We start from the raw sequence: 26,417 nt of genomic DNA on the forward strand, positions 1-26,417 counted from the left end.
CTCGAAGCAGTGCTGCCATGTTTGTTCAGCACCTTTGATCCGATTTAGGGCAACCCAGTAATCCAGGCAACATCTTTATCACGATTTGTGAAGTTTGCTCGTGTCCCTACACTGTGCGCTGGGTTGCACTCTAAAAACCGAACGAAGAATCTGTTCACATTACAAATGGTTTGGTTTGCAGCTTGCCAAGAGTTTGGCTTGATTGTATTGCAAACCAGTAGTTCGCAATTTTGCGAACAATGGTATTGTAAGGGTCCGCAATACACACAGGTTGCACAGTGCGGCCAAAAGGCGAAAAGTGCGACATGGCCCTTTCTGCGGTTTTTTCGATTTATAAGGACAAGGGATTATGGAATATGGTAGAAAAAGTGGTTTTCGATCAAAACCTGGCCATATAGGGGTCAAAAACTGTAAAAAACGCAAAAAAATGCCCCAAAACGCCCCAAATTCCACCATTTTTTACTCGTTTTTGGCCCGCCCTTCTATTCAACAAGCTAGGGCCCGCCCTTCCGTCGAACCGAGTTGCCAGCTCCGCTTCGCTGCGCTGGCAACTCGGTTCGACAGGGGGCCGGCCCAGCTTGGCCTGCCGGCGGCCTTTCCTCGGGCCTTTGGCCCTCGCATCAGACCCAACTTGGCCAGTCGAAGGCCCGGGCCTTCGGCCCGCTCGCATCACACACCCCGTGAGCGGGTAAAGCACAGTTATCGATGTACCATCGTGACTTAGGCCCGCCCTTCTATTCACAATATGCAATAGTCCTTACACTTTTTACTCCAACTGTCCTTAGAATATGCCCATTTTATTTGTCTCTTCGCCCTCATTCCGAAAATACCCATATTTGCCATGCTACTGCAACTCCTTGCAATAGAGGCACAGCAGGAGCGCAAAACGAGTCCGTCGCACTTTTCCCCATAACTCATGAAGGCGGGCTCCTGGACCCCCCCTTCCGACCCCTCGTTGAAGAGGCCTTGCCAAGACCTATCCAAAACTTAAGTAAAAATTTTCAGTCGGTCGACCCCCTTTTTTCAAGATCCTGATGTGACTAATAGACGAAGTCGGGCTCCTGGACCACCTTTCCGACCCCTCGTTGAAAAGGTCTTGCTGAGACCAATCGAAATCTGCAATAATTTTTTTTAGTCGGTCGACCCCCTTTTTTGAAGATCCTGATCTGGCCAACTCGTAAAAGCGGCCGATGGGGTCGGGACCAGGTCCATTCATCTTGTCTCGTCGCCCCGATTCCAAAAATACCCCTATGTGCCCTGCTAGCACCAATAATGGCGGAAATCCCCCTCCCGCTCATGTAAACCATGATGCACCTGCAGCAGCCCTTGTGCGACCCGGACAGGATTTGCACCACCGGATTATTTGTTTGGACGGTACTCCTGAAGTACCCTCCAAATCTGGTTACTCTAGCTCAACTCCTTCCTTGTACACAGACGCCAACAACAACAACAACAACTACAACAACAACAACAACACACAGACACAAAGGCAAATGCATAGGCCCTCCCCCTATTTTTTGAATAGAAGGGCGGGCCAAAAAATAGGGGGAGGGCCTATGCATTTGCCTTTGTGTCTGTGTGTTGTTGTTGTTGTTGTTGTTGTTGGCGTCTGTGTACAAGGAAGGAGTTGAGCTAGAGTAACCAGATTTGGAGGGTACTTCAGGAGTACCGTCCAAACAAATAATCCGGTGGTGCAAATCCCGTCCGGGTCGCACAAGGGCTGCTGCATGTGCATCATGGTTTACACGAGCGGGAGGGGGATTTCCGCCATTATTGGTGCTAGCAGGGCACATAGGGGTATTTTTGGAATCGGGGCGACGAGACAAGATGAATGGACCTGGTCCCGACCCCATCGGCCGCTCTTACAAGTTGGCCAGATCAGGATCTTCAAAAAAGGGGGTCGACCGACTAAAAAAATTTATTGCAGATTTCGATTGGTCTCAGCAAGACCTTTTCAACGAGGGGTCGGAAAGGGGGTCCAGGAGCCCGACTTCGTCTATTAGTCACATCAGGATCTTGAAAAAAGGGGGTCGACCGACTGAAAATTTTTACTTAAGTTTTGGATAGGTCTTGGCAAGACCTCTTCAACGAGGGGTCGGAAGGGGGGTCCAGGAGCCCGCCTTCATGAGTTATGGGAAAAAGTGCGACGGACTCGTTTTGCGCTCCTGCTGTGCCTCTATTGCAAGGAGTTGCAGTAGCATGGCAAATATGGGTATTTTCGGAATGAGGGCGAAGAGACAAATGAAATGGGCATATTCTAAGGACAGTTGGAGTAAAAAGTATAAGGACTATTGCATATTGTGAATAGAAGGGCGGGCCTAAGTCACGATGGTACATCGATAACTTTGCTTTACCTGCTCACGGTGTGTGTGATGCGAGCGGGCCGAAGGTCCGGGCCTTCGACTAGCCAAGTTGGGTCTGATGCGAGGGCCGAAGGCCCGAGGAAAGGCCGCCGGCAGGCCAAGCTGGGCCGGCCCCCTGTCGAACCGAGTTGCCGGCGCAGCGAAGCGGAGCTGGCAACTCGGTTCGACGGAAGGGCGGGCCCTAGCTTGTTTTGCTTTTATTTCCACAATTTTGGGAATCCGAAACTTTTCTTTGCAGATTCTGAAAGCTAAGAATGAGAGCTACAAGTTTGTCTTTAGGGTCGACTTTGTAGCGAGATCGGCTATTCGAGATATTTGGCCTCAAAGATTTTTACATTTCATCATTTCCACTAAAAATACCAGATTTTACTCGTTTTTTGGCTTTTTCAAGAGCAACCTTGTGAATCCGAAACTTTTCTTGCCATATTCTGAAAGCTGAGAATGCGAGCTACAAATTTGCTTACGGGGCCCACACTTTAGCAAGATCGGCTGTTCAAGATATTTGGCCTCAAAGATTTTTGTTATTCATCATTTCCACTAAATTGTCAAATTTGCGCGCCCCTGCGTGTTGATGCGAGTATTTTTGGACCTTGGTGCCGACCATTCGTTGGAAAGGTCTCATCATGACCCACTCGATTCAGGAATAAAGCAGATGATTGTTAAATCAGCTGGCTTTGACTCTCGATCGCAGTTTTGCAATCACACGTACACTGTTAAAAAAAAAGTCGGAATTTTCAGACTTTTTAGGATGAAGTCAATTTTGAAACCCCGTGGTCTGAATTTTCAGACCCCCGGACACTCTGAACTTTCGGACCACCTGTCATCTGAATTTTCAGACTAGCATGTACTTTGAATTTTACGACTACCAGGTAGTCTGAATTTTCGGACCAATTGGCAGTCTGAATTTTTCACCTCGCGGGTTTGAATTCTATGCCGCCCAGGTAATAAAATTACCACTTTTGTCAGGATGTATATTATGGTTTGAAGATGCATGTTTTAAATTGCTGATAAACATGGAATACATGCACTAAATAGAACAGTTTTAAAACAGCTCTTGTTATTAATTGTAGCACCCAAAGTTGCGCAAAACTTTAACTAAATATGATATTTTGCTGCGAGGGCTTCCCAAAAAAACCTAGTCCTCGAATGTAATACTCCAGAAGATGCAGCTGTAAACACTGGACAGCAGAATGTTGAAACCAGATGCACACGTTGTGGAAACTTTTTCGGCACGATGAAAATACTTTGGGGACAAGGATGAGAGAAGAGTGGCAAATTTCCAAAACGCCACCCGCACGCTCATCACCCGTCCCTTCAGTTTGGAAGACGCAATGTCAGCATAAGGCTACGCCACTTTCGCAGCCTGCTTGCCGCGGATTTCGGATGCTTCAGAGTGCTGACTGCACGCACCCAGAAGTAATTTTTGGGCGCGGAAAGGCGAAGGCAAAACGGCACTGTACACACTGCGCTGAGCGCCGATGTAACACATAAAACGTTGCTTCACGACGGAGCGCCACAAGAAAGATGACACGCGACGCGGACTTGTATTCGGATGCGATGTGCACTGCTCTGGAGACAAGCTAAAACTGACGCATTCTGTCCAGAAATCCCGAGTGGCCGAGGGATTAAGGGCCCCTTCCTCTCCCCCCGCCCCGCGCAGGTAGGCTTCGGCCGGCACGCCGGTCAGCGGTGATTTTCCGAAAGCCCCGGCTCGGCTCGGTGTACCTGGCTCGGCTGGCCGCCGCCGGAGCGGCTCGGCTCGACTCGGCTCGGCTCGAGTGACCCGGGCTTCGGTTCAGGCCGGAACCAGGGCAAACGTGTCGCATCCTGCAGCTTCCAGTGGAGTGCAGGCCGATTTTAAACTCAACACTAGATGGCCGTTCGCTTAGCTGAGCAAAAGTTTATTAAGTATTGGTTTGGCAATTCAGGGTCCATCGCACCTGAAACGCAGTCATGCCTCTCATTAGAAAATAAAGCGTCAATTTCAGACTGCGCAGGATGAAAATTCAGACCCTCTACTACAATTGACTGTTTTAAGACCCCGATGCCGAAAATTTATACCACGCCATCCAAATATTCAGACTCTTGAGTCCGAAACTCATTTTTCAGACCACAAGGTGTAAAATTACGACCAACCGTCTGAAAATTCTGACTCAAGTCTGAATTACAGATTCAGACCACTAGGTCTGAAAAAATTGGTCTGAATTTTCAGACTTTTTTTAACAGTGTATACCAAAGCAAGTGCAAATGCGGCAATAGCACATAGCAGTTAAACAGTTGTAGCGAAAAGTACGTAGCAGTTGTGGCAGAGCCTGTGGCTTCGGATACTCAAGCCGACAGCGATAAACAGCGTTGAACAGCCGCCTCGGTCCTCAGCCCCAACCCGCATCCGTGCTCTTCTCTACACAGGCGTAGGCTGTCCCGGCGTGTCCAGTTTTTGCGGTTTTTCGTCTCTAGCGGTTGAACAATCAATTGTACATATACACAACTCTTCTATTGTTTTAATCGTATCCTCCCTTTCTTTACAATGCACCATTCAAATTTTTTTAAAAATTAAAAGTGGTTGTCGTATTAGCATGGCTTCTGGTGCTTCATGTGCTTTAAGCTCAATGCCGGATTAATCTTGATAAGGCGGCTGGTCTAGCGTTGCATATGAGGAACTTGTTCGCACAAAACCTTCAATAGTTTAATCAAAATTAACATTTTCGTCCATTAAACCATGCACGTGTAAATCACGAATAGCGATACACTAAAATTAACCTGGTCAGTATCATCTGCAGCGTTATCGTTCTTTTATTCCTGAATCGAGTAGGTCATGATGAGACCTTTTCAACGAATGGTCGGAACCAAGATCCAAAAATACTCGCATCAACACGAAGGGGCGCGCAAATTTGACAATTTAGTGGAAATGATGAATTACAAAAATCTTTGAGGCCAAATATCTTGAACAGCCGATCTTGCTACAGTGTGGGCCCCTGAAGCAACTTTGTAGCTCGTGTTCTCAGCTTTCAGAATATGTCAAGAAAAGTTTCGGATTCACAAAGTTGCTCTTGAAAAAGCCAAAAAACGAGTAAAATCTGGTATTTTTAGTGGAAATGATGAAATGTAAAAATATTTGAGGCCAAATATCTCGAATAGCCGATCTCGCTACAGTGTCGACCCCAAAGACAAACTTATAGCTCTCATTCTTAGCTTTCAGAATCTGCAAAGAAAAGTTTCGGATTCCTAAAATCGTGGAAATCAGAGCCAAAAACCGAGTTAAAAATGGTGGAATTTGGGGCGTTTTGGGGCATTTTTTGCGTTTTTTACAGTTTTTGACCCCTATATGACCAGGTTTTGATCAAAAACCACTTTTTCCACCAAAAACCATAATCCCTTGTCCTTATAAATCGAAAAACACCCAGAAAGGGCCATGTCGCACTTTTCGCCTTTTGGCCGCACTGTGCGGTTGTTCGCAAATTGCGAACTAGGGATTTGCAATACGGATGCGATCTTCGCATTGCGAACAGGTGAGACTCTTCGCAAGCTTACAAACACATTGGTTTGAAAGGTTTTTAGAGTGTGGGCTCTAGAATTTCTTCTCCGAAGCTCACGTGCACGCCTGTTTGCCTCAGTCCGGCCGTCGACGGGCCTCTTTCCCGTGCCCGTGCCCGGTTTGGACGGCGACGGAGCCCTTTACCGGCAAATCCAGTCCCAGGAAGGAGCAGCGTTGCCCGAAGCGGCGGCGGCCAGCCGACAGGCACTTCGGCTTCCGAGTGGCGACTTCGTGGAATCGGCGGCGACCAGTGGCGATGTGGGTCGCCGCTCGGCCGGCGGATTGGGGATTAGGGAGTTCTCCGCGTTCCCCGGACGAGTAGGCTGGCGGAAGCTTCCTCGGTGGCGATCGCGACCCGCGGCGCCAGAGTGGCGGCGTGAGCGCGACGCGGTAGCGATCTGTGGCGACTTGGCCTCGGCGGCGTTAGGAACGCGCTCTGGTGGCGGCCGACTTGCCTGCGTGCACTCTCAGCACGTTACCAACTTTTTTCTCATTAATAACGTATTTGTATAAGCAACAATACGATAGTAGCGTGCTGAAAATGTATGCCGCGCGCTGCCTAATCCGAGTAGTGGTCCATAAACTAGCAGGGCAGAGAGAAATTTTCTGAGAGCCTAGGTCAAAATGCGCCCGCATACACGTAGTACCAACGAAAAGAGGGTCCTTTGAGTGTGATTTTGAAAAAAGTATATGGTTGAACTACGATCATTTGTGGGGTGCAAGAGGGTGCAACCATACAAACTCAAGAGTCGACGCAGCATGCCTTAGGTTGAACAAGGGCGAAGTTCTGCACTCAAATTGGTACACCGAAACTTTAAAACGTTTGATGAATTTCATTCATTGAAATTCGTCGACATTCCTCTCAAAATTCAGTTGTTTTGCCCGAAATTCACCGAAATTCGTCTGAAACTCATAGGATTTGTACACCGAAATTCAGTGATTTCTCCTTGAGATTGAAGCATGCCTCGAGTACACTCCACCTGGAGCTAACCTGACATGTGCATACACGCTGGAGCAGGAGCATGCTCACCAAGTCCACGCTAGATGGCGCGTACCTGCAAGTACTTACACTGTTGCTTAACCCCAACCTTAAGCATGTATGAAGCAGAGCAACAGTGTACTTGCACACAGGTACGCCACCTGGCGTGTACTTAGCAAGCATGCTACACCGCGGAGTGTACATGTCAGGTTGGCTCAAGGAGGAGCGTACCAGCAGGCATGCTTAAACCACGGGGCTGCAACGCCCATGGCTGGTGTCGGGGCAACTCGCGAGACGACGCAAAACACGGTCAACCTCCCGTCCGTCACGCGGTCTGAGAAAAAACGTTTCATTCCGTGAGGCCGTGTGGCACGCCGATTGGTTGCACCGTTTACTAATGGTGAGCTGCTCATGATGCATTCAAAGTAGTCCGTTTTCAGTCATTTTCCCGCTATTATCAAATTTAATTTTTCATTTTCGGCTATAGGCTTTTTGTGAAAATAGTATTCTCATGGTCAACTTTCATAGCCTACTACAGTCACCTGTGGTTAGCTGTCCCAGTTTGGCCTCTGGTAAGCTGTCCCCGGCTCCTCCCGGGTGCAGGGAGCTAACCAGAGGTGACTGTGTGACTGTACCCTTGATTTCAAGCGTTAACTGATGACGTTTAAAAACAGAGGAGAAGGCAGTGCCACGCTTTAATTTTACCGGTGTTTGCAGTTGAAATTTTAAATGACTTAAGGACAATTCATCACAGCACAAGATGCTCTTTGGCCAAGTCACTGGACAAAAAAAAGATATACTCTTTCTACAATTTTTAATAAAAGGGATGCGAGTTAAGGTTTGCCACACACAATAACCTTAAAAGTAGTAAAAAAAGTAACCAAAAAAGAGACGTTGCAACAATTTACCTTCCTTAACACGTTCAAGAAATTAACAGTAACAGTTGTGAAAAATAAATGGAACAGCTTACTCATCCTAAGTAGAATAATGGCATCTTCGCGGTAAAGTCAGCAGTAACGAGAACACACAGCAAAAACAACAACGTAAAGTTACACTATGATAAAGTGGAACCTCGTATACAAAACGAACGCTTTCACAGTTGTTCCTCAAATAGAAAGAAACGAATAGCAACGAGTAAACGTCTCGCAGACAAACAAAAGACATCTTTTTGTGGAATCTGACTCAATATATTTGGAGGATCATTGCACAATTCATTCAACTCAATAAGTCTATCCGCACCATGACTGATAAAACGGTTTTCTTTTAAGTCCAGAGCGCGCGAGCCAAGAAGGGCACTTGAGCATTCCTGTCTTTCCTTCCAAGTCTTTTTGTAGCAGAGGATATACGTGACGACAAAGGCAATCTAACGACAGATTGGGTGCGGCAGTCCAACTTCTAACGCTCAGAAACCAGCAAACTCATGAAGGCTTTAGCCAACGTAGAGTGCTCTCTGCGAGGCCACTGCACTGTGCGCTGCTTCCCCGAACGGGCGGCTCCCCGCACGCCACACTGGAGGGTCTCGCCTGCTGCCCTGCCCCTTCGAGCGCGCCGCGCTAAAACTCTTCCCATGCAACCTGGTCACACTCATAGCACTGCACCGTGGCGGCCGGCAGCACGCGCCGCACGGCGGACACCTGCGCAAGGCAGGCTGAGTCAAAGTGGCTGGCGGACCATCTCCCCAGCACGACCCTGGACACGCGGAGGCCGCACTGGCCCAGCAGGGCGTCCAGGTCGTCGCATCCTTTAGGCCACGGGCCGCCCCCCCAAGTACCGACCATCAGCCACAGCAGGTCCAGCGAGGCACTGTGGGCCCGTAGCAGGGAGGCCAGGGTGGCCCGGGGGAGTCCAGCAACACGCAGCCACTTGAGGCCGCCGCCGAGTGACAGGGCGGGCACCGCGGGTGGCTGTGCGTCCAGGGCACCGTCATTACACCACAACTTCATCCGCCGCAGTCTGGGCATGGCGTGCACAGCCAGAAGGTGCTCCTCGCGGGGATTCGTCAAGGAAAGCTTCTCCAGCGTGGGGGCGGTACTCCGCAGCACGTTCAGTACCCAGGCAGGGTCAACGAGGCAGTCAATGGACATCCACCGCACCTGTAGACAGACAGCGTCAGCGACACACACGGAGGGAGGTAGAGGAAGACAACAAAAGGGCCTCAAGGCGCACCAGCAGCCGGACTCACCCCTTGTTGGCGCACGCTGGCCAGTGTGGCCGCCTTCTCTGCCTGCCGCGCGCCTGGTGGAAAGCGACTGAGAGGGAGCAGGTCCAACCCATGAATGCAGTCCCGAGCTGGGGGCGGGGCAGCCACTGCGGGCTGATGCTGAGGCACATCAAATCAAGTTTTCATACTGACGAATCTGGTCTGAGAGCGCTCTTTAAGAACTTTTCACTATTATTCAAGGTCACGTCTTATTCGATATGTGAGTTCTTTCTCAGTCCAGGAACGCGAGGGGGCAAAAGCTCGGGATTTTCGTGTACACATGATTCGGAAAACGCAATGATTGCGCATGGTTTCAATTGATTTCATGGCTGATTCTGCCTTCTTTCGCGAAGTGATGTCGAGCGTTATTGTGTGTGACTGTGTTCGGAAAGAAATGATTTCGGACTGATTTTGCCTGGTTTCCTGTTATTCTGCCTGATTTCGGTCGATTTTAGTGATTTTGGTTGATTTCGGATTGCTTGATTTCGCGTGATTCTCAATGATTCGCGTGTGATTTCGGGGGCCGTGTACACATGATTGCGCGAGTATTTGCCCCCTCGCCAGGAACGTGACATCTCGTTCAGACGGTGAAACAATGCTCAAAGGAACGTGACATCTTGTCACATTGGTATTAACTTGATGTCATGTTCATGTAATAAGACTGTTTTCACGTTCTGTTGAGTGTGATGTTTCATATGTTCAGATGTGCCGTAAAAGCAATAAAAAGTTATGAAGGTGCTTCTGTAAACCCGGGTTTCGTAGGCTTCTTGGGGCATTCCATGACAACGAGACCACTTTCGTAGGTGACCATCTCCGTTCTGATGCAATTTGGGTAACTTTACAGTACCCTCCAAGAGAGAATTTTGTGCAAAATCTCAGTCGGATCCGATTAAAACTTCCGGAGATATCGAGGTTTGAAAAGACATTATATTAAGTTTTGCACCGTGCCATCGTTAATATTTGAGCTACAGCAAAACAGAGAGGTTCGTTGGAAGCGCAAAAGAATGGGGAATCTGAATATATGATTGGATTTTAACTTTCGATTGGTGTGAGGGGGTTCCGGGACTCCCTGGGCTAGTTTGGCTAAGTACCTACCTTAGTCAGAGGCGTCAGACTACATGAACCTGAAGCTTATATATTGACGATGGCGCGGTACAAAAAGTAACATCATGTCTTTTCCAAGTCGATTTCAGCCCATTTTTGAAAATACACAGAAACCTCGGTATCTCCGAAAGTTTTCGTCCGATCCAACTGAGATTTTGCACCAAATTCTTTCTTAGAGGGTACAATAAGTGACCCAAATTGCATCAAGATCGGAGATGCTCACCTACGAAAGTGGCCCCAAAGTCATGGAATGACACCCCCTCCCCCCCCCCCGGAAAATAACCCCTTTTCCCAGGGTCCGCCTCGGAAACCCCGATACTTTTTGTCGTGTACTCGCACTGTTAAATGATTGTACAGAAACAATCAGATGAGTGAAAATTTAGTCGTTCCAAAACATAGAATTTCATCATGAATCAAAGCGAAACAAATGTCGTTGACTCAAGTCAGCAACAATTTGTCGTTGAAGAACAATATTCTTTGTTATCACCCTTCACGATACAATTTGTGTGGAAACAACATCTTTTGCAATTATCTGCTCCATTAAAGCATATTATGAAAATTCATCTATTTTGTTCGCCAAGTCATAGTGAAATTACTTTTGATAAAAATAGAACCGTGCAAAATAAATTTAGCGACAAAAGTTCTCCATGCGTACTTGTCGCAGACATAACAAAATCTTTTTCGACTTACAATACTTGTCGTTGACTTACAACATTTGTTGTTGGTCGACGACTTGTTTTTGAAAGTGGACTGTTGATGTGTTATTATAAGTTAGTCGTTGTGAAATTATCCTTTAGTTCCGGAACGACTATGGTTATCAAGCTATTCATTCCACAACAAATCTTGTTGTTAAAAAAGTTAGCGACAAATGTGTCACTAAGTTACTACATTTTATCAGTGCGGTGCCGTCCCTGCGTACGTACCTTGCGGATGCGGCCGTCGCGGTGCAGGTGCAACACGAGCGCGTCGAGCAGGCTCCGGCCGGCGCCCAGGTCGCCCCTCCACTCGGTGCCGCCCTGGTGCCGCAGCCCACACTCCATGCCCTCCAGCAGGCTGGCCGCGTCCTGCAGGTGCTGCAGGCCCAACGGCTGGCCAGCCTCCAGGTCGCCGCCCTCGTCCGCCGCCGCGCGGAGCTCCCTGCGGGCCTGCTGGACCCGCCGCAGCCAGGCCCGCCACCCCTGCAGCAGGCCCTCCACGGCGTCCTTGGCGTCCTCCAGCGTCTGCACGGCCTTGGACGCCGCCGTGGCCGCGCGTTCCAGCTGCTGCAGCCTTGGCGCTGCCCGCTCCGACCGCGCCTTGCGCAGCGAACGGAGGGTGTGGCCGAGGTCGGCGCACGCCTCCGCAGCCGCCTTGCCGCAGTCACGGCACCACAGCCTGCGCAGGACCCATTGGTAATACTTCAGTTCATGGAATATTTTCTATAATGCACAGCTTTGCAAACAATTCAGGGTTGCCAGCGCCCACGACTGTTAAAAATAGTAGAAAAGTGATCAAAACCGGAAAAATCAAACCGGAAAAAGCGCATGGAAAGGTTCTGTAGAGTTAAGGGGAACTTTTAAACACGAAAGAACAATAAGAGAAGCATGAAAGCAAAAGCTTCAAAAACAAAACGATCTTAGGATACATCTTAACTTAAAATATAAGACTGAACCAAATTCTCAAAAAATACAAATAAATCTGTTTAGATAGACTATATAGTCTCCGCATAACATTGAACATGTGGACATTACAGCGCGAAGCTGTGCAAAGAAAGGAAGACACTGTCTTCTTCGTTTAAGGCGAGGTATATGGACTAGTACGCACTTCAGAGGTGGGTAGGGTGGCCCACGCGAAAATAAAAGTTTCAAAATCGAGAAGCGCCGCACGGAATCTTAAAGTTCGGCCCAAAATAAAATTTTTCCGCATTTTTTCGATTTTTTTGGAGCATTTTTAGGGGTCGCGCAACGCGCTCAAAGTTTTAAAAAAAATAATGAATTTTAGTGAATAATATTTTTTGGTGCTGTAATTCGAGTTTTGGTCGTAAAGAGAAAAGCGAAACGCCGAATTGTTCGTATTGATGCCTAGAATAAGTTAAAAAATACTGCATACCGAATATGCACATGGCCTACTTTCCAGGGGCCAAAAACTGCAAAAAAATAGGGGGAAAATGCCGTATTTCCATCTTTGTAGGCAGATTTGACAACTTTCCCGCCGTCGGATCGTCTTCTCCTATGCGCCAATCGATTCCTCACACTGAGAGGACCCCTAGAAACACTTTGGACTATGCGAGTAAACGACTGCCTATTTTCTAGGGGCGATCAATTTAAAGAAACGTTCAAACATTGTATCTTTTTTCACCTTAAAGGGCCAGTTTGACACCTTTCTGGGCGTCCTATCGTCTTGCTCTGTGCGCCAATCGACTCCCCATGATGCGATAACCCCTTGAAACAACTTGGACGATGCGAGTAAACGAGTTCCTATGTTTCAGGGGTAAACAATTTAAAGAAACGTTCGAAATTAGCGTTTTTTTCACCTTTTGGGGTCAGTTTGACACCTTTCTAGGCGTCCCATCGTCTTGTTCTATCCGCCAATCGATTCTTCATGATGAGAGAACCCCTAGAAACACCTTGGACGATGGGAGGAAACGGTTAATACCTGATTGGCGGTGATCAGATGGCGGTTAAGGCTGCAAATTGTGCGAAACCGGCCAAAACGGCTTAAAAAGAGGTCCCTTTCATGCTTTTCTTGATTTGATGGCACCCGACAGGTAGCCAATCCTCAACCCATAGTATCAAAGTTGTGTTCCAGGGTTCTCTCATCATGGGGAATCGATTGGCGCATAGCACAAGGCGCTAGGACGCCTAGAAAGGTGTCAAACATACCCCAAAAAGTGAAAAAAACGCTAATTTCGAACGATTCTTTAAATTGTTCACGCCTGAAACATAGGAACTCGTTTACTCGCATCGTCCAAGTTGTTTCAAGGGGTTATCGCATCATGGGGAGTCGATTGGCGCACAGAGCAAGACGATAGGACGCCCAGAAAGGTGTCAAACTGGCCCTTTAAGGTGAAAAAAGATACGATGTTTGAACGTTTCTTTAAATTGATCGCCCCTAGAACATAGGCAGTCGTTTACTCGCATAGTCCAAAGTGTTTCTAGGGGTCCTCTCAGTGTGAGGAATCGATTGGCGCATAGGAGAAGACGATCCGACGGCGGGAAAGTTGTCAAATCTGCCTACAAAGATGAAAATACGGCATTTTCCCCCTATTTTTTTGCAGTTTTTGGCCCCTGGAAAGTAGGCCATGTGCATATTCGGTATGCAGTATTTTTTAACTTATTCTAGGCATCAATACGAACAATTCGGCGTTTCGCTTTTCTCTTTACGACCAAAACTCGAATTACAGCACCAAAAAATATTATTCACTAAAATTCATTATTTTTTTTAAAACTTTGAGCGCGTTGCGCGACCCCTAAAAATGCTCCAAAAAAATCGAAAAAATGCGGAAAAATTTTATTTTGGGCCGAACTTTAAGATTCCGTGCGGCGCTTCTCGATTTTGAAACTTTTTTTTTCGCGTGGGCCACCCTAGAGGTGGGTCCTGAGAGTCGCCGCGCAGTGGGGATCCAGTTCGCTTCACTGTGGCAAAAAGCTACGGAAAATTCTGTAAACAGCTTGTGGTAATTCTCCGTAGGCCCCTTATCAATATTCTCCGTAGGCTCTCACAGTATTTTCTGTAGGACCGCACAGTATTCTCCGTAGGACCGCACAGTGATCTCCGTAGGACTATACAGTCTTCGAGGTCCTACGGAGAAGACTGTGCGGATTTACAGAGAATACTGTGCGGCCCTACGGAGAATACTGTAAGAGCCTACGGAGAATATTGATAAGAGGGCTACGGAGAATCCTGGCAAAAAAATTAACAGGATTTTCCGTACCTTTTTGCCACAGTGTTCCTCTTTCCGACAAGTCCAAGTACAGTGAAGTTGTCAGGCATGGCAGAGCCTGGCGCCGCGAAGTCCTGTGAATCAGAGTTAGAGTTACTAGGATGGTAGGCCACTTCTTATTTTTGAGGTAGGAGAGGGGGGGAGGGGCACTCTTTCCCTAATCGACTGAAAGTGAAAGGTGGGGGACAAAATCAGATCTACATTCTGTAAGTATATACTAAAGGACTAGAACCCTTACCCCCACACACTGTTGAAAAATGGTTGTACAGAAACAAAATCAAAGGATTGAAAATTTAGTCGTTCTTAATCATGGAATTTCATCATGAACCAAAGGGAAACACATGTAGTTGAATCTAGAAAGCAACAATTTGTCGTGAAAGAGCAAAATTTTTGTTATCACTATTGACGATACAATTTGTGTGTGAACAACATCTTTAGCCATTATCTGCTCAATTGAAATAGATTATGATGAATAATCATGTAACTTGTTCCTTTAAGTCATACCGAAATTACTATTGTTTTAAGTAGAACCGTGAAAAATAAATTTTGCGACAAAAGTACTCAATCAACTCTTGTCGCAGACATTATAAATTCTTTTTCGACTTACATTACTTGTCGTTGAATAACAACAATTGTTGTTGGTCAACGACATGTTGGACAGGGTGGACTGTTGATGTGTTATTACAAGTCTGACGTTCTGAAAATATGGTTCAACTAGTTATTCGTTCCCCAACAAATCTTGTCGCTTAAAAAGCTCAGCAATAAATGTGTTGCCTAGTTACAACAAAATTTTTGACAAATTTTTATCATTTCAAGGACCACTTTTGACAACACCTAGCAAATATTTAGGGCTTTGGGTTGCAAAATAACCCTAGTAAACATTCCACAACCTGGAAATCCCATATGCATCGCTTTCAGATCTTGTTGCGGCAGCGACACAGAAGATGCGCTCGCCGATGGTCCACTTCGAACGGCCCTGCCCGAGTCTTTAGTGAAAATAATGAAAGTGAGCAGCTTCGAGAGCCTACAGCGTTCAAACCCGACCTCGTAGAACCTCCCGCGACCCGGCATACGAAAGAACCCCGTTTTTTCTTGCGTAAAAATCGTGTTGGCAGTTTTTTAGGCCGGGAAGTTCTGAGATCCTAAAAAGCCCCAAACCCTCAAAAACAGCCATTGTCAGAGTGCGGCACCCATAATTAATTTACAACTGGTGTTGGATCCGGCCCTACTGGCGTTTCGGCAACCTGTGTTCACTAGATGAACAGAAAAGACAGGTGGGAGCCAGACCTAGAGTGCTTCCCGGCGGCTTTTGTCTGTCTGGAGCTACTCATAGTGTTTTGCCATAACAAACCAAAAAATTTCAACAAAAAAATATGAAAAAAATAATGCCGCAGAAGTATGTCTTTTCTGCGACAACGCGTAAAAGGTAAATTCAATAAAAGGTTAAGGCAAAAAGAAACGTGCGATAAAACTACTTACTAAAAGAGTGTCTTTTATCCCAAAAGTTAAGTGGTGGTCATTACAAAATAATGCAATCAGTAGATTTTTCCTCTCCAGGGTGCGATATGGCGGGTATCGCAGACTAGTATTTTCTTAGCCAAACATTGTAGTTAAACTATTGCAAATTGAATGACAGAGTTTCTGACACAGTTACACACCTACAGCAAGACACGCCAGAGTTCAACACAGTCTTTTCTTTTCATCAAAAAGGAAGTACGAAAATTGTTCGAAGGAATTTGGTGTGGGCTCACCTTGCGACAGTGCGGGCAGGTCCGCTCCCGCAGGCCCTCCAAGCAGTGGCTGCAGACGGTGTGGCCGCACGGCAGGCTCTTGGGCCGCCTCCCGGCCGCGTCGAGCTCCTCCATGCACACGGGGCACTCCATGGCGGCGGACTGCAACAGAGTTCAAGTTGAGCACACGTGATGGGGTAAACCAACGCAAAGTCACCGCACCACAGCCAAAAATCCGGTGGGAAAAAAATCTCAATTCAAAGAACGTTCATGGAAGTAGACGATACTCGTCTCGTACTGTCACGTGTGCTAGTTATAGCAGTATGCTCTCATCTCTGAGATCGAAATATCGTAAAATGTAAATAAACTGAGTCTTTTGTGCCGCGGCCTGCACTGCGCGCCGTGCCCACTCTGCAAACTCAACAGTGTACTCAGTACACTATCTTCAGCGTGTACTCATAAGTACACTCTCTTCAGCGTGTACTCACGAGTACACTCCCACGAACGTGTACTCAGTTGCATATATTGTACCGATCTAAGCACACTCTGGCTGCAGTGTACTCAGCTAAGTACACTCTCGTTAGAGTGTACTCAGCTAAGCACACTCTCGTTAGAGTGTACTCAGCTGAGCACACTCTCCTAGGAGTGTGCTTGTGAGTACACGCTGAACAGAGTGTACTGAGCACACTGTAGAGTTTGCAGAGCACACTACAAATTCGAAGGTCAGACTTCTCGCCACTCCCGGAGGCGAGACTTAGTTTTGGTTTTGGTCAGACAAAGTCTCGCCATAATTTGGTCAGAAAAAAAGTCCCGCCACAAAATGGTCAGACACTAAAGTCTCGCCATGTTGTGGCGAGACACACTATGCTCAAAGGAACGTGACATTTCTGTAGCTATCGGGACATAATAGCATACCCACTGTGGTATTCCTTATGAACATACGTTGTTATGTCAGATGACCACTCATTTGGGGACATTCGTTTCAAGGTGATGTCACGTTAAAGTAATGATATTGTTAGGTCATCTGAGGTCACTGGCGCCCTAACCTCTGGGACGGAAATCTCGACGACTCCAAGTCGTTTCTCAGACACTTTCAACAACACTGCTCTGCCGCGTGATGGGAGACACACTACACACGCGAAGGAAACGGCAAGACCCTTTGCACTGAACCACCAACCAACCAACGTCCTAGGGAAAACTTGCCTTTCGAATCTGGATGTGCTTGGCTTCTAAACCGGCCGACCTGGGTGCTCTCGCTCTGTGAACTCAGCAGCGTTGCCAGAAGCCGAACAGCGCTCGGTGGTACGGGGAGGGGGAAAAGGTGGTACTTCGGGGCTCTTCGGTGGTACGCGAGGGGTGAGGGAAAGGTGGTACATTGGAGCCGTATGGTGGTACGGAAAGGGGGGGGGCTAAAAATTTACGCTAGGCGTAAACATCGGGAATTTAGAATTTGGCCAAATTGAGAATTCTGAAGAAGTCAGCGGCGGCTCCTCCGGCTGATGTACAAGCAAGCAGGCCCGTTTTGTTGCCCGCTTGCCCAGGGCGGGGCCCAAAAGTGGCACTGCACTTTCAGTTTCCCGCGTCCGACCTGACCGATCAGAGCCCCTTTCCTTGGAATAGGTCACGGACGCAGGCAAAGGATTACACGCTCGATTTCTGGGGGACGACATTCCGACCCAGGCGCCCGAAAAGTTCCATTTGCCTGCGTGCGGACCTAATCCGGTGTTTTCCCGGAAAAGGTGGTACGGAATCGCTCGGTGGTGGTACGGTGGTACGGGGCTCGAAATAGTGGTACATGTACCACCAAGGTGGTACGTCTGGCATCACTGGAACTCAGCAACGGGCTGTCGGACACGACGTGCTCACTGCACAGGTCGGCTGCCACTCCACGGTCGCCATGCCAGGCCAGACTCCGCCGAGTCCGAGTCACACACGCCTTCGGCGCCCGATCCGAGCCCACCCGAACCGCCGTCGGGCCCGGGGATTAGCGTGCTGATCCACGGCTGCTGGCTGTGCACAGGGGGCGACCGCGCTGCCGGGCGCTTTCCGCCTCCAAGCTCCGGTCCGGGCCTCGAAGAAGCGGCCGCTCAGGTGGGTGCACTGGCTTCGTCCGAAACGGGCGCGGCGCCGGTGGAGGAGGCTACTTCCTGGAACAGGATTTCCCGGGAAAAAGGGGTCCGCCGCAGGCAAACAAGCGTGCACATCTCGGCGCACATGCACTCCCCTGCGGTAAAATTCCTCGGCTCGATGCCGGTTCCGGTGCGCTCAAATTTAGACTGAGAATCGTTTCACCGCCCCAATTTGGGTAGTACCCACTATCTGGCTAGTGGCTATATAGGTAGCTGAAACGCCCCTCCATCATCCTTATTTCGGTGATAATACAATCACCATTCAAATTTAGACGATTGAGTTCTCTGCAAACTCAAGTGTGTCATGCTTCCGGGTGAAGCATGCCTGCAAGTACACTCCACCAGGAGCGAGCCAACCTGGCATATTACACGCCACGTTGGAGTAGGCTTGCAAAGTACACGCCAAGTGGCGTGTACCTGCAAGTACACTCTTACCGAAGAATGTTTTGAATGTGCATTAAGCACAGCAACAGTGAACTTGCAGGTACTATCCTTCAACCTGAAGCATGCTACATGTACACTTGAGATTGCAGAGTATATCTCACCCAAAATTTGGTTGATCAAAATTTTTTCATTCGCAGCGTGTGTAAGAAAACTTTTCTAGCGGATCCGGAAGTGTTCCATTACCATGTGAAACTCAGGTCCATACCATGGAATCAAGCTGATCTTCATACAAACAAATTCGTTGTCATAGAGTGAGCGATGTTCAGAGCTTTCCGTTTCTAGTTTTTGCTATACTTATTCGCTATGGCTTCTGCTAGAGAAGTCAGTTGTTCTCCTTCCCGAGAGTTGGGTTGTGGCATCTCCTTCCTGAGTTGGGATGTGGCATTTCAAAAGTCGTTCCTGTACCGGAAGTAACAATGTTGAGCCCAGTCGGGAATAGATTAGTTTAGTCGTCGTCGACTGAAGAACAAGAAGAATCACAAAACCGGAAACAGAGTGGAAAGGAGGTAGGTAGCCTGGTTTAAGGGAGTAAGAAGGTTTACAAATATATTTCTTCCCATTGCCTTTAAGTATTTGACATAAGCTAGGTTGGTTTTGAAAAAGTGTCGAATCGAAACACTTTTAAAATGATGTACTCGGACCATAGACAATCAACTATATCCATAGACCAACTGCTTCATGCCCGGCTGGGATCCATGTGTTACGCCGCTCCCTGATTGGTCGGTACCTTTCACTTCAACATTTCGAGGTTAAAAACTCGACAAATGTAAATTTTAGTGGGCTGATTGCATTCAGCCTGTTCAAATCTATGTTTCTGGCTCTTGGTTTTTGAGTAAAGCTTGTTGGTATAAATACCAAGTGAAACACGAACAATCAGTTGTCGGCACGAGCGGCACGAGCGGTGTTCCTCCATAAAACTTCCTCTGAGGCTCTAAAATTAAAGTTCATTTTAAAAATCGAGCCGTTTGATGATATTCCTCATTTATGTGAGCTTCTTTTACACCCACTGAAAGCAGCTGAACATCAACTTAAAAGGTATAAACTGTTCCACAAGTGTGGCATCGACTGCACCAAGCTGCCTCCGCCAGCGAACGCCGCGTCCTGATTGGTGGAGCTCGAGCCTCCTCGACCAATCAGGACGCGGCGTTCGCTGCCGAGGCAGCTTGGTGACCAAAGCCGACCAATGACCAGTGACGTGAAAGGTACCGACCAATCAGGGAGCGGCGTAACACATGGATCCCAGCCTGGGCATGAAGCAGTTGGTCTATGGATATAGTTGATTGTCTATGCTCGGACGGGTGAGTAAGGTTAAGTCGCCGGCGCCATTTCCGGTTTTGTGATTCTTCTTGTTCTTCAGTCGACGACGACTAGAACAGTCTACCACATCATAAGGAGAAGGATCGCAGATGCCATCACATTTCTGAGACGATAAGTTTTGTCAGATAACCGATTGGTTTGCAACCCTCTTCCGGTCCAAACAATCTACGTGTTACGCCAATCGGCGGTGCATGCGTACCTTGCAGCTCGCCCATCCAAACCCCTCAAATCATTCCGTTGCAGACACTTCAGAGGTCCAACCAGGCCAGTCGCTGTTACGCCAAGATCCGTGCGGACGGACTCATCTTGCAGTTCAACCTGATTCTATTCATCGGTACCAGCTGGAAATGGAGAAATTTGAGGTAAGTCGATTTCTCTTGGGGGTACAATTAGGTTTGAATGTTAGGGTGTGCTAAATACTCATTGGGAAAGGAAAGAATCATAGATGTTCAAATTTCTCCCTTGAACTAGGATCGCTGCCTTCTGATCCACTCCGTTTCCGGTTTTATGATTCCTATTGTTCTTTTGTTGATGACGACTAGAATAATCTAATTGGTGGAAATAGCTCTTTTCCGAAGCACCTAAACAGCAACCACCCGAAATGGCCATTCCGCTGCTTGGAAAAGAGGAAGAAATGAAGTACACAGCTTCCGTCCCCTCGCCTGCGGGGGGACGAGAGGGGCAGCGGAAGTTCCGTCCCCCCGCAGGCGAGGGGACGGAAGTATGTCGATACCCTATCTACAACCGCTTCTCGATGCACGGCGGGACACCGCTCAGCTGCACCTGCTTGGGATAACCGCGCACCATCAGCCACCCTGCCGACACCGCTTATCTGGCAGGCGGCTCCCGACAACCGCTCAGCCCTAAATACGGGCAATGAATCGACGCTTCGCAATGCTGCATGAAATTGTTTGAGCAAAACTAACTAACCATACTACTAAAGACATGTACATCATTCAGAGTCAATGGATTGGTTTGTACGGGCACTGTGACGGCCACTATGAACGGATAACTGGCGGCCCCAACCTAACCAGCGCCCCGGCCGGCCGGAGATAAGCGGTTGTCGGGAGCCGCCTGCCAGATAAGCGTGTCGGCAGGGTGGCTGATGGTGCGCGTTATCCGGAAGCAAGGTGCAGCTGAGCGGTTGTCCCCAGCCGTGCATCGAGGAAGCGGTTGTAGATAGGGGGTATCGATGTACTATGCGTGACAAAAGTAAGCGACCCCTCCGGCCGGGCCTGGCGATACCCCGCGCCCAGGCCGCTGCCGAGACAGGCGACTTGGTCTGGAATTTCGGTTCAAATAGTCGTAGAACAAAATTTCAAGATATCACTGGACTCGCAGCTTCGCAAGGAACCCATTTCCACTCAATTCAAAATCCAAAAATAAGTTGTTTGAAAATTTTTATTTTGAGTCAAGGGGCAATAAATCAGCTTGTCAGCACCCTCACGCCGGTGCAGCCAGGCAGTGAATGAGACCCGCGACACAATAGCCTGCAGGCAACCCGGCTAATTCTAGAATGCAAATTTTCTAGGGCGTTACTTTGACAAGTTGGGAATGTTGGCCACTGTATGACTCAATTTCTGACTTATACATGTAAAAATTAATTTTCTAAGATCATTTTGATGAAGTAAGAAAAAGTTTACTAGATACCTTACAATGAAATAATCAGCTCAGATTGAGACGCATTTTGGTAGTGGTGTCAAAAATGGTCATATTTGCATGAAATTGACTTGTCAAAATAGCACCCGGCCAGCAGCAGGAGCAGAACCGCTCTGTGGCATCCAGACCGGCGGCTGGCCCAGGGTGTCATTCACTCGTCGGGGGGTAATAAAGCTATTGTGCACCTGCAGTGATAGTTTGACAACAGCGCAGCCCTGCGTCGGTCCATCTGCCGAGGAGTCCGCCTGTCTCGGCAGCGGCCTGGGCGCGGGGTATCGCCAGGCCCGGCCGGAGGGGTCCTTACTTTTGTCACGCATAGTACCTCTTTTCTTCCTCTTTTCCAAGCAGCGGAATGGCCTATTAGTTCCTACTTGTTTTGTGGTTTTACCAGCCGACTTTGTTCAAATCAGCACAATTTCTTGATCAAACCAAAATTGCTGTCACCGCGGCCTAAAATTGGAGTTTGTGGATGTTGTTTAATTACTGTGCTTCGTTGTAATTTGCCGACACGTTCCGTTGGTCAGATTGTTCGAAAAGTGACCGCAAATCGCCTTTTCAAATTTGACTAGGGCGAGCAGATTGGGCCGCCATTATCTCTACCCAAGGAGGGTCAAAGCCGGACGCTTATTTGCATTCCGTGGGTGATTTAGCCACTATTCTAGTGTACTTCCATGTATCACACGGGCAATGTGTGTCTATGATGCTAAGTCCATAAAATTCTATTCAAAATACATTTCCGAAAAAAAAGGTAGCAAAACGGCTTAATATAGTCAAGATTAGAAAAAATAAATTCTGTCGCAATGTCAAGATAATTAGTATTTTCTTAAAGCTGCAATCCAATTTGTATGTCCTTAAAGACTAATTTTCTTAGAGGGAAGGCTGGAAACTCAATTTTGGTATTTGAAGGAGTAATTAGAGAAGCGACTAAATTTGTTACGTAAAACTTAACAGATCAGAAACTTTGAGGAATAGAGTGGTTCTGTTTGAAAATTGGAGTTTCATCTTCTTTGATTTAGAAGGAGTTGGAGATTTCAAAAGAAAAAGTTTTCATAAGTTAGCGACAAGTCAATGTTGTGAAAGTTGGAAAAAGTTCCCAATTTTTTTGTAATCATTTATGTTAATGGGCAAAAATGTATTTCAACTTCTCTGTAGGCGCACGACAAGTGTACACCACACTACTTTCATATTGTTAATCAACATCTGATAGGGGTAGGTTGGGGAACAAAAGTACAAAACGCGTACTTTGCACTATACAGAAGTTCCAAATGGGGATTCAACTATTCTGCTCTCGTGAACTTGTAATCCAATGCCTTCCTAATGAAATGGATCACTGTTCGTTGATCATAGTTCCCCACATTACGTACAACATGCCAAAATGTATGTGATTTCGGAACTCCTCGAAAAGGGTAAGAAAAGTACACCACCGGGAAAGAAAAGTACAACGAAAAGAATTGCGAGTTCGAACCAGGAGACCACCAATCTTGGCTCAATACAGGTTTACCCCTAAAGTGGGGAGCTTTCACTTGCCATTAGTTCAAGTTTCGTCAAAATCGGTCAATTGGTTCTGATTCTACATGGACTCATCACAGAAGGTCCAAGAAGCCTTTTCTTAGAGATAAGTGGGTACAGCATTTTTGTACTTTTCTTCCCCTTTTCACGTAAATGCCAAATAACTTGTTTATTTCTGGTCTAATTTTAAAACTTGTGTTGACATTTTTTGCTTGTCTCGTTTAATCAAATCTATTTCCGTGATCAATTCAATTTTCATCCCGCTTTTAGTTTCTTAGAGGGTGTTCTTTTCTTCCCCAATACCTGTACTTTTCTTCCCCAGCCGACTGTTCTTTTCTTCCCCATTTCATTTTTACACTTAAAAAAAATTGTGTTGAAGCCTAAGAGCATCAAACGGCACTGTTTTTCAAAGATGATGGTCTAAGCTATAAGGTGGTACCTTACATTGGACTGTCGGCTGATTCTGCAGGAAGCTGTACTTCAAAGTACAAACATTTAGAAAAAAGATTTTCATAGTTATTTTTAATGTGTTTTTCAAACGTGCAGTTTGATTCTAAATATTTTATGTAGAACTGGGCTAAATTTATTTTTTGTGAGCGGGATGACCAATCTTTCTAAAACCACTAACGTGATGGTTCAGTGTAGTTTCAGTTCGGAGATATAACGGGTGTACTTTTCTTACCCGACTTTCGAGTGTACTTTTCTTACCCAACCTACCCCTAGTGATCAACACCTAAATTTTTAAAAGTTATAACTTTTTTTATTTTTCTTTTACCTTAACGACCATCAACGATATCAAAAAAGTCCTGCGAACACTTGGAGTTCTCCAAAACATTTATGTTCAATTGTTTTTATTCCTAATGGTTACTTTAAAAATAAGGCTCGTTAGGTTGACAAGTCAGTTTACGGAAACTTGTCGCTTTGATCTCTCTCCTAGAGGATATCCTCACTTCAAAGAAGGTGGAACTGTAATTTAGAAGCAGTACATCAAAATTATTCATAGTGAAGGGACCTTTAATGCGAACAAAGGTCATAGTTTGCCCCCCAACAGGTTTAACAATCGTTAAAATAAATATTTTAAGATGTGTTGATTTTTCATTTATCCAAAATATCATCTTTTAGAAAATTGTTTTCCATTTATTGCATCCTACATAATGCTAATCTGATGACTATCTAGTATCTTCACAGCAATATCGTTTGAACAGACAATTGTGTTCGAATGTTCAGTAGAGGAGTTACCCTTTCCTGACGGTTCTAACGCGTCGCTCCTCTGCCCGCAGCTGCTGTCCCTGCCGGACGAGGCGCTGCTGGCCGTGCTGGCGCACCTTCCTCCCCGGGAGCTGTTCAACTGCCGGGTGGCCTGCACCCGCCTCCGCGACCTCTGCATGCACCGCCGCCTCTGGCAGGCTGCCACAGTGTGGGAGAAGGGCGTGCTACGCGCCGCGCTGAACCTCGCGCCGTGCCTCGGCGAGATCTCCCCCGTGTTCCTCGGGGAAGTGGCCTACCTGGTGCAGGGCACAACCTGCGTGGTGAATAAGCTGGACCTCATTGTTGAAAGCGAAAGCGATGCGGCTTTAGCCACAGTCATCATCTTGAAACTCTCTGCTGTTGGGGGGGCTGAGAACCTCTCCTTACAAGTGCGGTGCAGTCCGTCTACTCCGACTCTGCCGACGCTCCTGCGTACGATCTTGCACCTCAGCGGCATCCAGAAACTATTCTTCGCTCGTTGTTTTTACGAGGATGAGCCGCTGCCAACGCTTTTGTGTGATTCCGAGCTGAGCTCGTCCCTCACGAAGCTGACTTACTGTTCTCGTTTTGCGGGGCCCTTCCTTCACCAGCTGTTGAGGACTCATGCAGCCACCCTAGAGGTCGTCCAAATCTACCGCGCGAGAGACTTCCCAGTGTCCTCGCTGGCCACCATGCCCAGGCTCCGCGCCTTGACTTGCCATCTGATCAGTGACCTCGTTCAGTTAGCCGACCTGCCGAACCTCGAAACTTTCAATGCGTTCCTATTCAGGTACCAATCCGAGACTTTTGAGGATTTTCCTCCGGGCGCTATGCAGTTTCTCCGAAAGGCACCGCATCTGCGGGCTGTCAAGTTTCAAAGCCTAGTCAAGAACATCGGTCCTGCCCTCTCGGCACTGGCTGAATCCGCTTCTGCCCCTCAGATAGAATCGATTGCGGGTGTCGCTGGGGCTGCGGAGCACCTCAAGCTGTGGGCCCCCTTGCTGCGCAACTTCACCTCCCTGCGGTCCCTCAGCCTGGACTGCGTGCCGCCGAAAGTCCTTCTCAAGGCCATCGACCCTTCGTCCCTGCCCAGCCTCACCGAGCTGACGCTGGAGAAGGCCAGGGCCGCGTGCGTGCATTCCTGGGTGCATGACCCCGCCGTGCAAGATGTACTCTCCAGGAACCCTGGCCTGCACGTACGCCAGTTCGGCATTCAGGACGTCCAAGACTGCAAGTGTGCTTGGTGCTATTGGGGCTGCCACAGTTTGCTGAAGGGACACACGGCGTTCTCGTCGCACAGCAAGAGGACTGGCTGCCCGATCGACTGCTTCCAGGTCGCCAGTTGCAGCGGTCCCTCTGCTCTGGCTAGTTAGAGGGCCTTCTAATATGGACTCTCGTTTGTTTACTTTATTCTAACTGCAGGCTTTCCGTTTACTTCAGACTTTATTCTCGATGTCCTACCTTCTTACGTTAAATCTTTGTGACTTGTACTTACAGGTTGTACAGTCTACATTTTATATAGCTGCTTTTTTAGAAGAGGGCACGCAAAGATTTTTTTCTATAACATTTTTTTTTGAAATCTTGAAGCAACGCTTTTGTTAACATTAATTCATTATCTGTAAATGTATGTTCCTAGTGATCTTGTGTAATAAATTCCACTTTTCATTCCGCTGTTTTTGTTTTCTACGGGGTCTCAAAGGACATTTCCATCCGACATCAAATTAGGCACCAAATACTCTTGGCAAATTGATTGATAAATTCGACTGGAACAAAAGGTTACGGAGGCGCAAAGTTAGTGTCACGTGCGTATTGCCATGACGGAACTTACGAAAACGACCCTTCTGGCCCGGAGTGGCGTGCACAGAAATTTTGAAAAGAAGGTATCAAGCCACGCTTATTGCCTGCCTTCAGGCGCAATTTGCCTTCCTCCCACGGGATAGGCCAAATATTACCCAGGGTTTTTTTCACACTTAGTAATCAACTAATCTTAAAGCCATGGTGCGTTCCTTCTAGTCTGTTTTTGGTCAGGACTGGACTGCGTAAATTACCTATGACTTATCTTTCCCATTCACGTACATACTAAATGTTTAAGTAGAATTTTGTACGTCGTGAAGCACGATTTTTAACCTGCGTTACGCTTTGCATAAAACTGTGCAGAAATTCCCATAAAACTTTCTAAAACTTTCTCGCATGAGATTATGCAAAGTCCCCGCATGCACAATATCGTGCAAGTGGCACGTACAAAATTCTACATAAACATTTAATGCGTATACATTTTTATAATTTGTTCGAAGGCAAA

General features: G+C 47.3%; 2 protein-coding genes across 2 annotated transcripts; one reads left to right on the top strand and one right to left on the bottom strand.

The window, feature by feature from the left end:
* Positions 1–8,042: 8,042 nt before the first annotated feature.
* Positions 8,043–19,195, bottom strand: LOC117647728. Its single transcript, XM_034389625.1, has 8 exons — positions 19,134–19,195; positions 18,590–18,805; positions 15,855–15,995; positions 14,095–14,177; positions 11,368–11,555; positions 11,105–11,319; positions 9,060–9,197; positions 8,043–8,970 (listed from the first exon to the last, which is right to left on the bottom strand). The coding sequence occupies exons 2-8, from the start codon at positions 18,632–18,634 to the stop codon at positions 8,431–8,433; spliced, it is 1,350 nt and encodes a 449-aa protein (XP_034245516.1). The 5' UTR covers positions 18,635–18,805; positions 19,134–19,195; the 3' UTR covers positions 8,043–8,430.
* Positions 18,544–25,791, top strand: LOC117646903. The gene is made up of 3 exons (XM_034388222.1): positions 18,544–18,657; positions 19,967–20,085; positions 24,172–25,791. The coding sequence occupies exons 2-3, from the start codon at positions 20,071–20,073 to the stop codon at positions 25,489–25,491; spliced, it is 1,335 nt and encodes a 444-aa protein (XP_034244113.1). The 5' UTR covers positions 18,544–18,657; positions 19,967–20,070; the 3' UTR covers positions 25,492–25,791.
* The last annotated feature ends 626 nt before the right edge of the window (positions 25,792–26,417 follow it).

The sequence above is a fragment of the Thrips palmi genome, unplaced genomic scaffold, assembly GCF_012932325.1.
Source record: "Thrips palmi isolate BJ-2018 unplaced genomic scaffold, TpBJ-2018v1 HiC_scaffold_2, whole genome shotgun sequence".
NCBI classification, from domain to species: domain Eukaryota; kingdom Metazoa; phylum Arthropoda; class Insecta; order Thysanoptera; family Thripidae; genus Thrips; species Thrips palmi.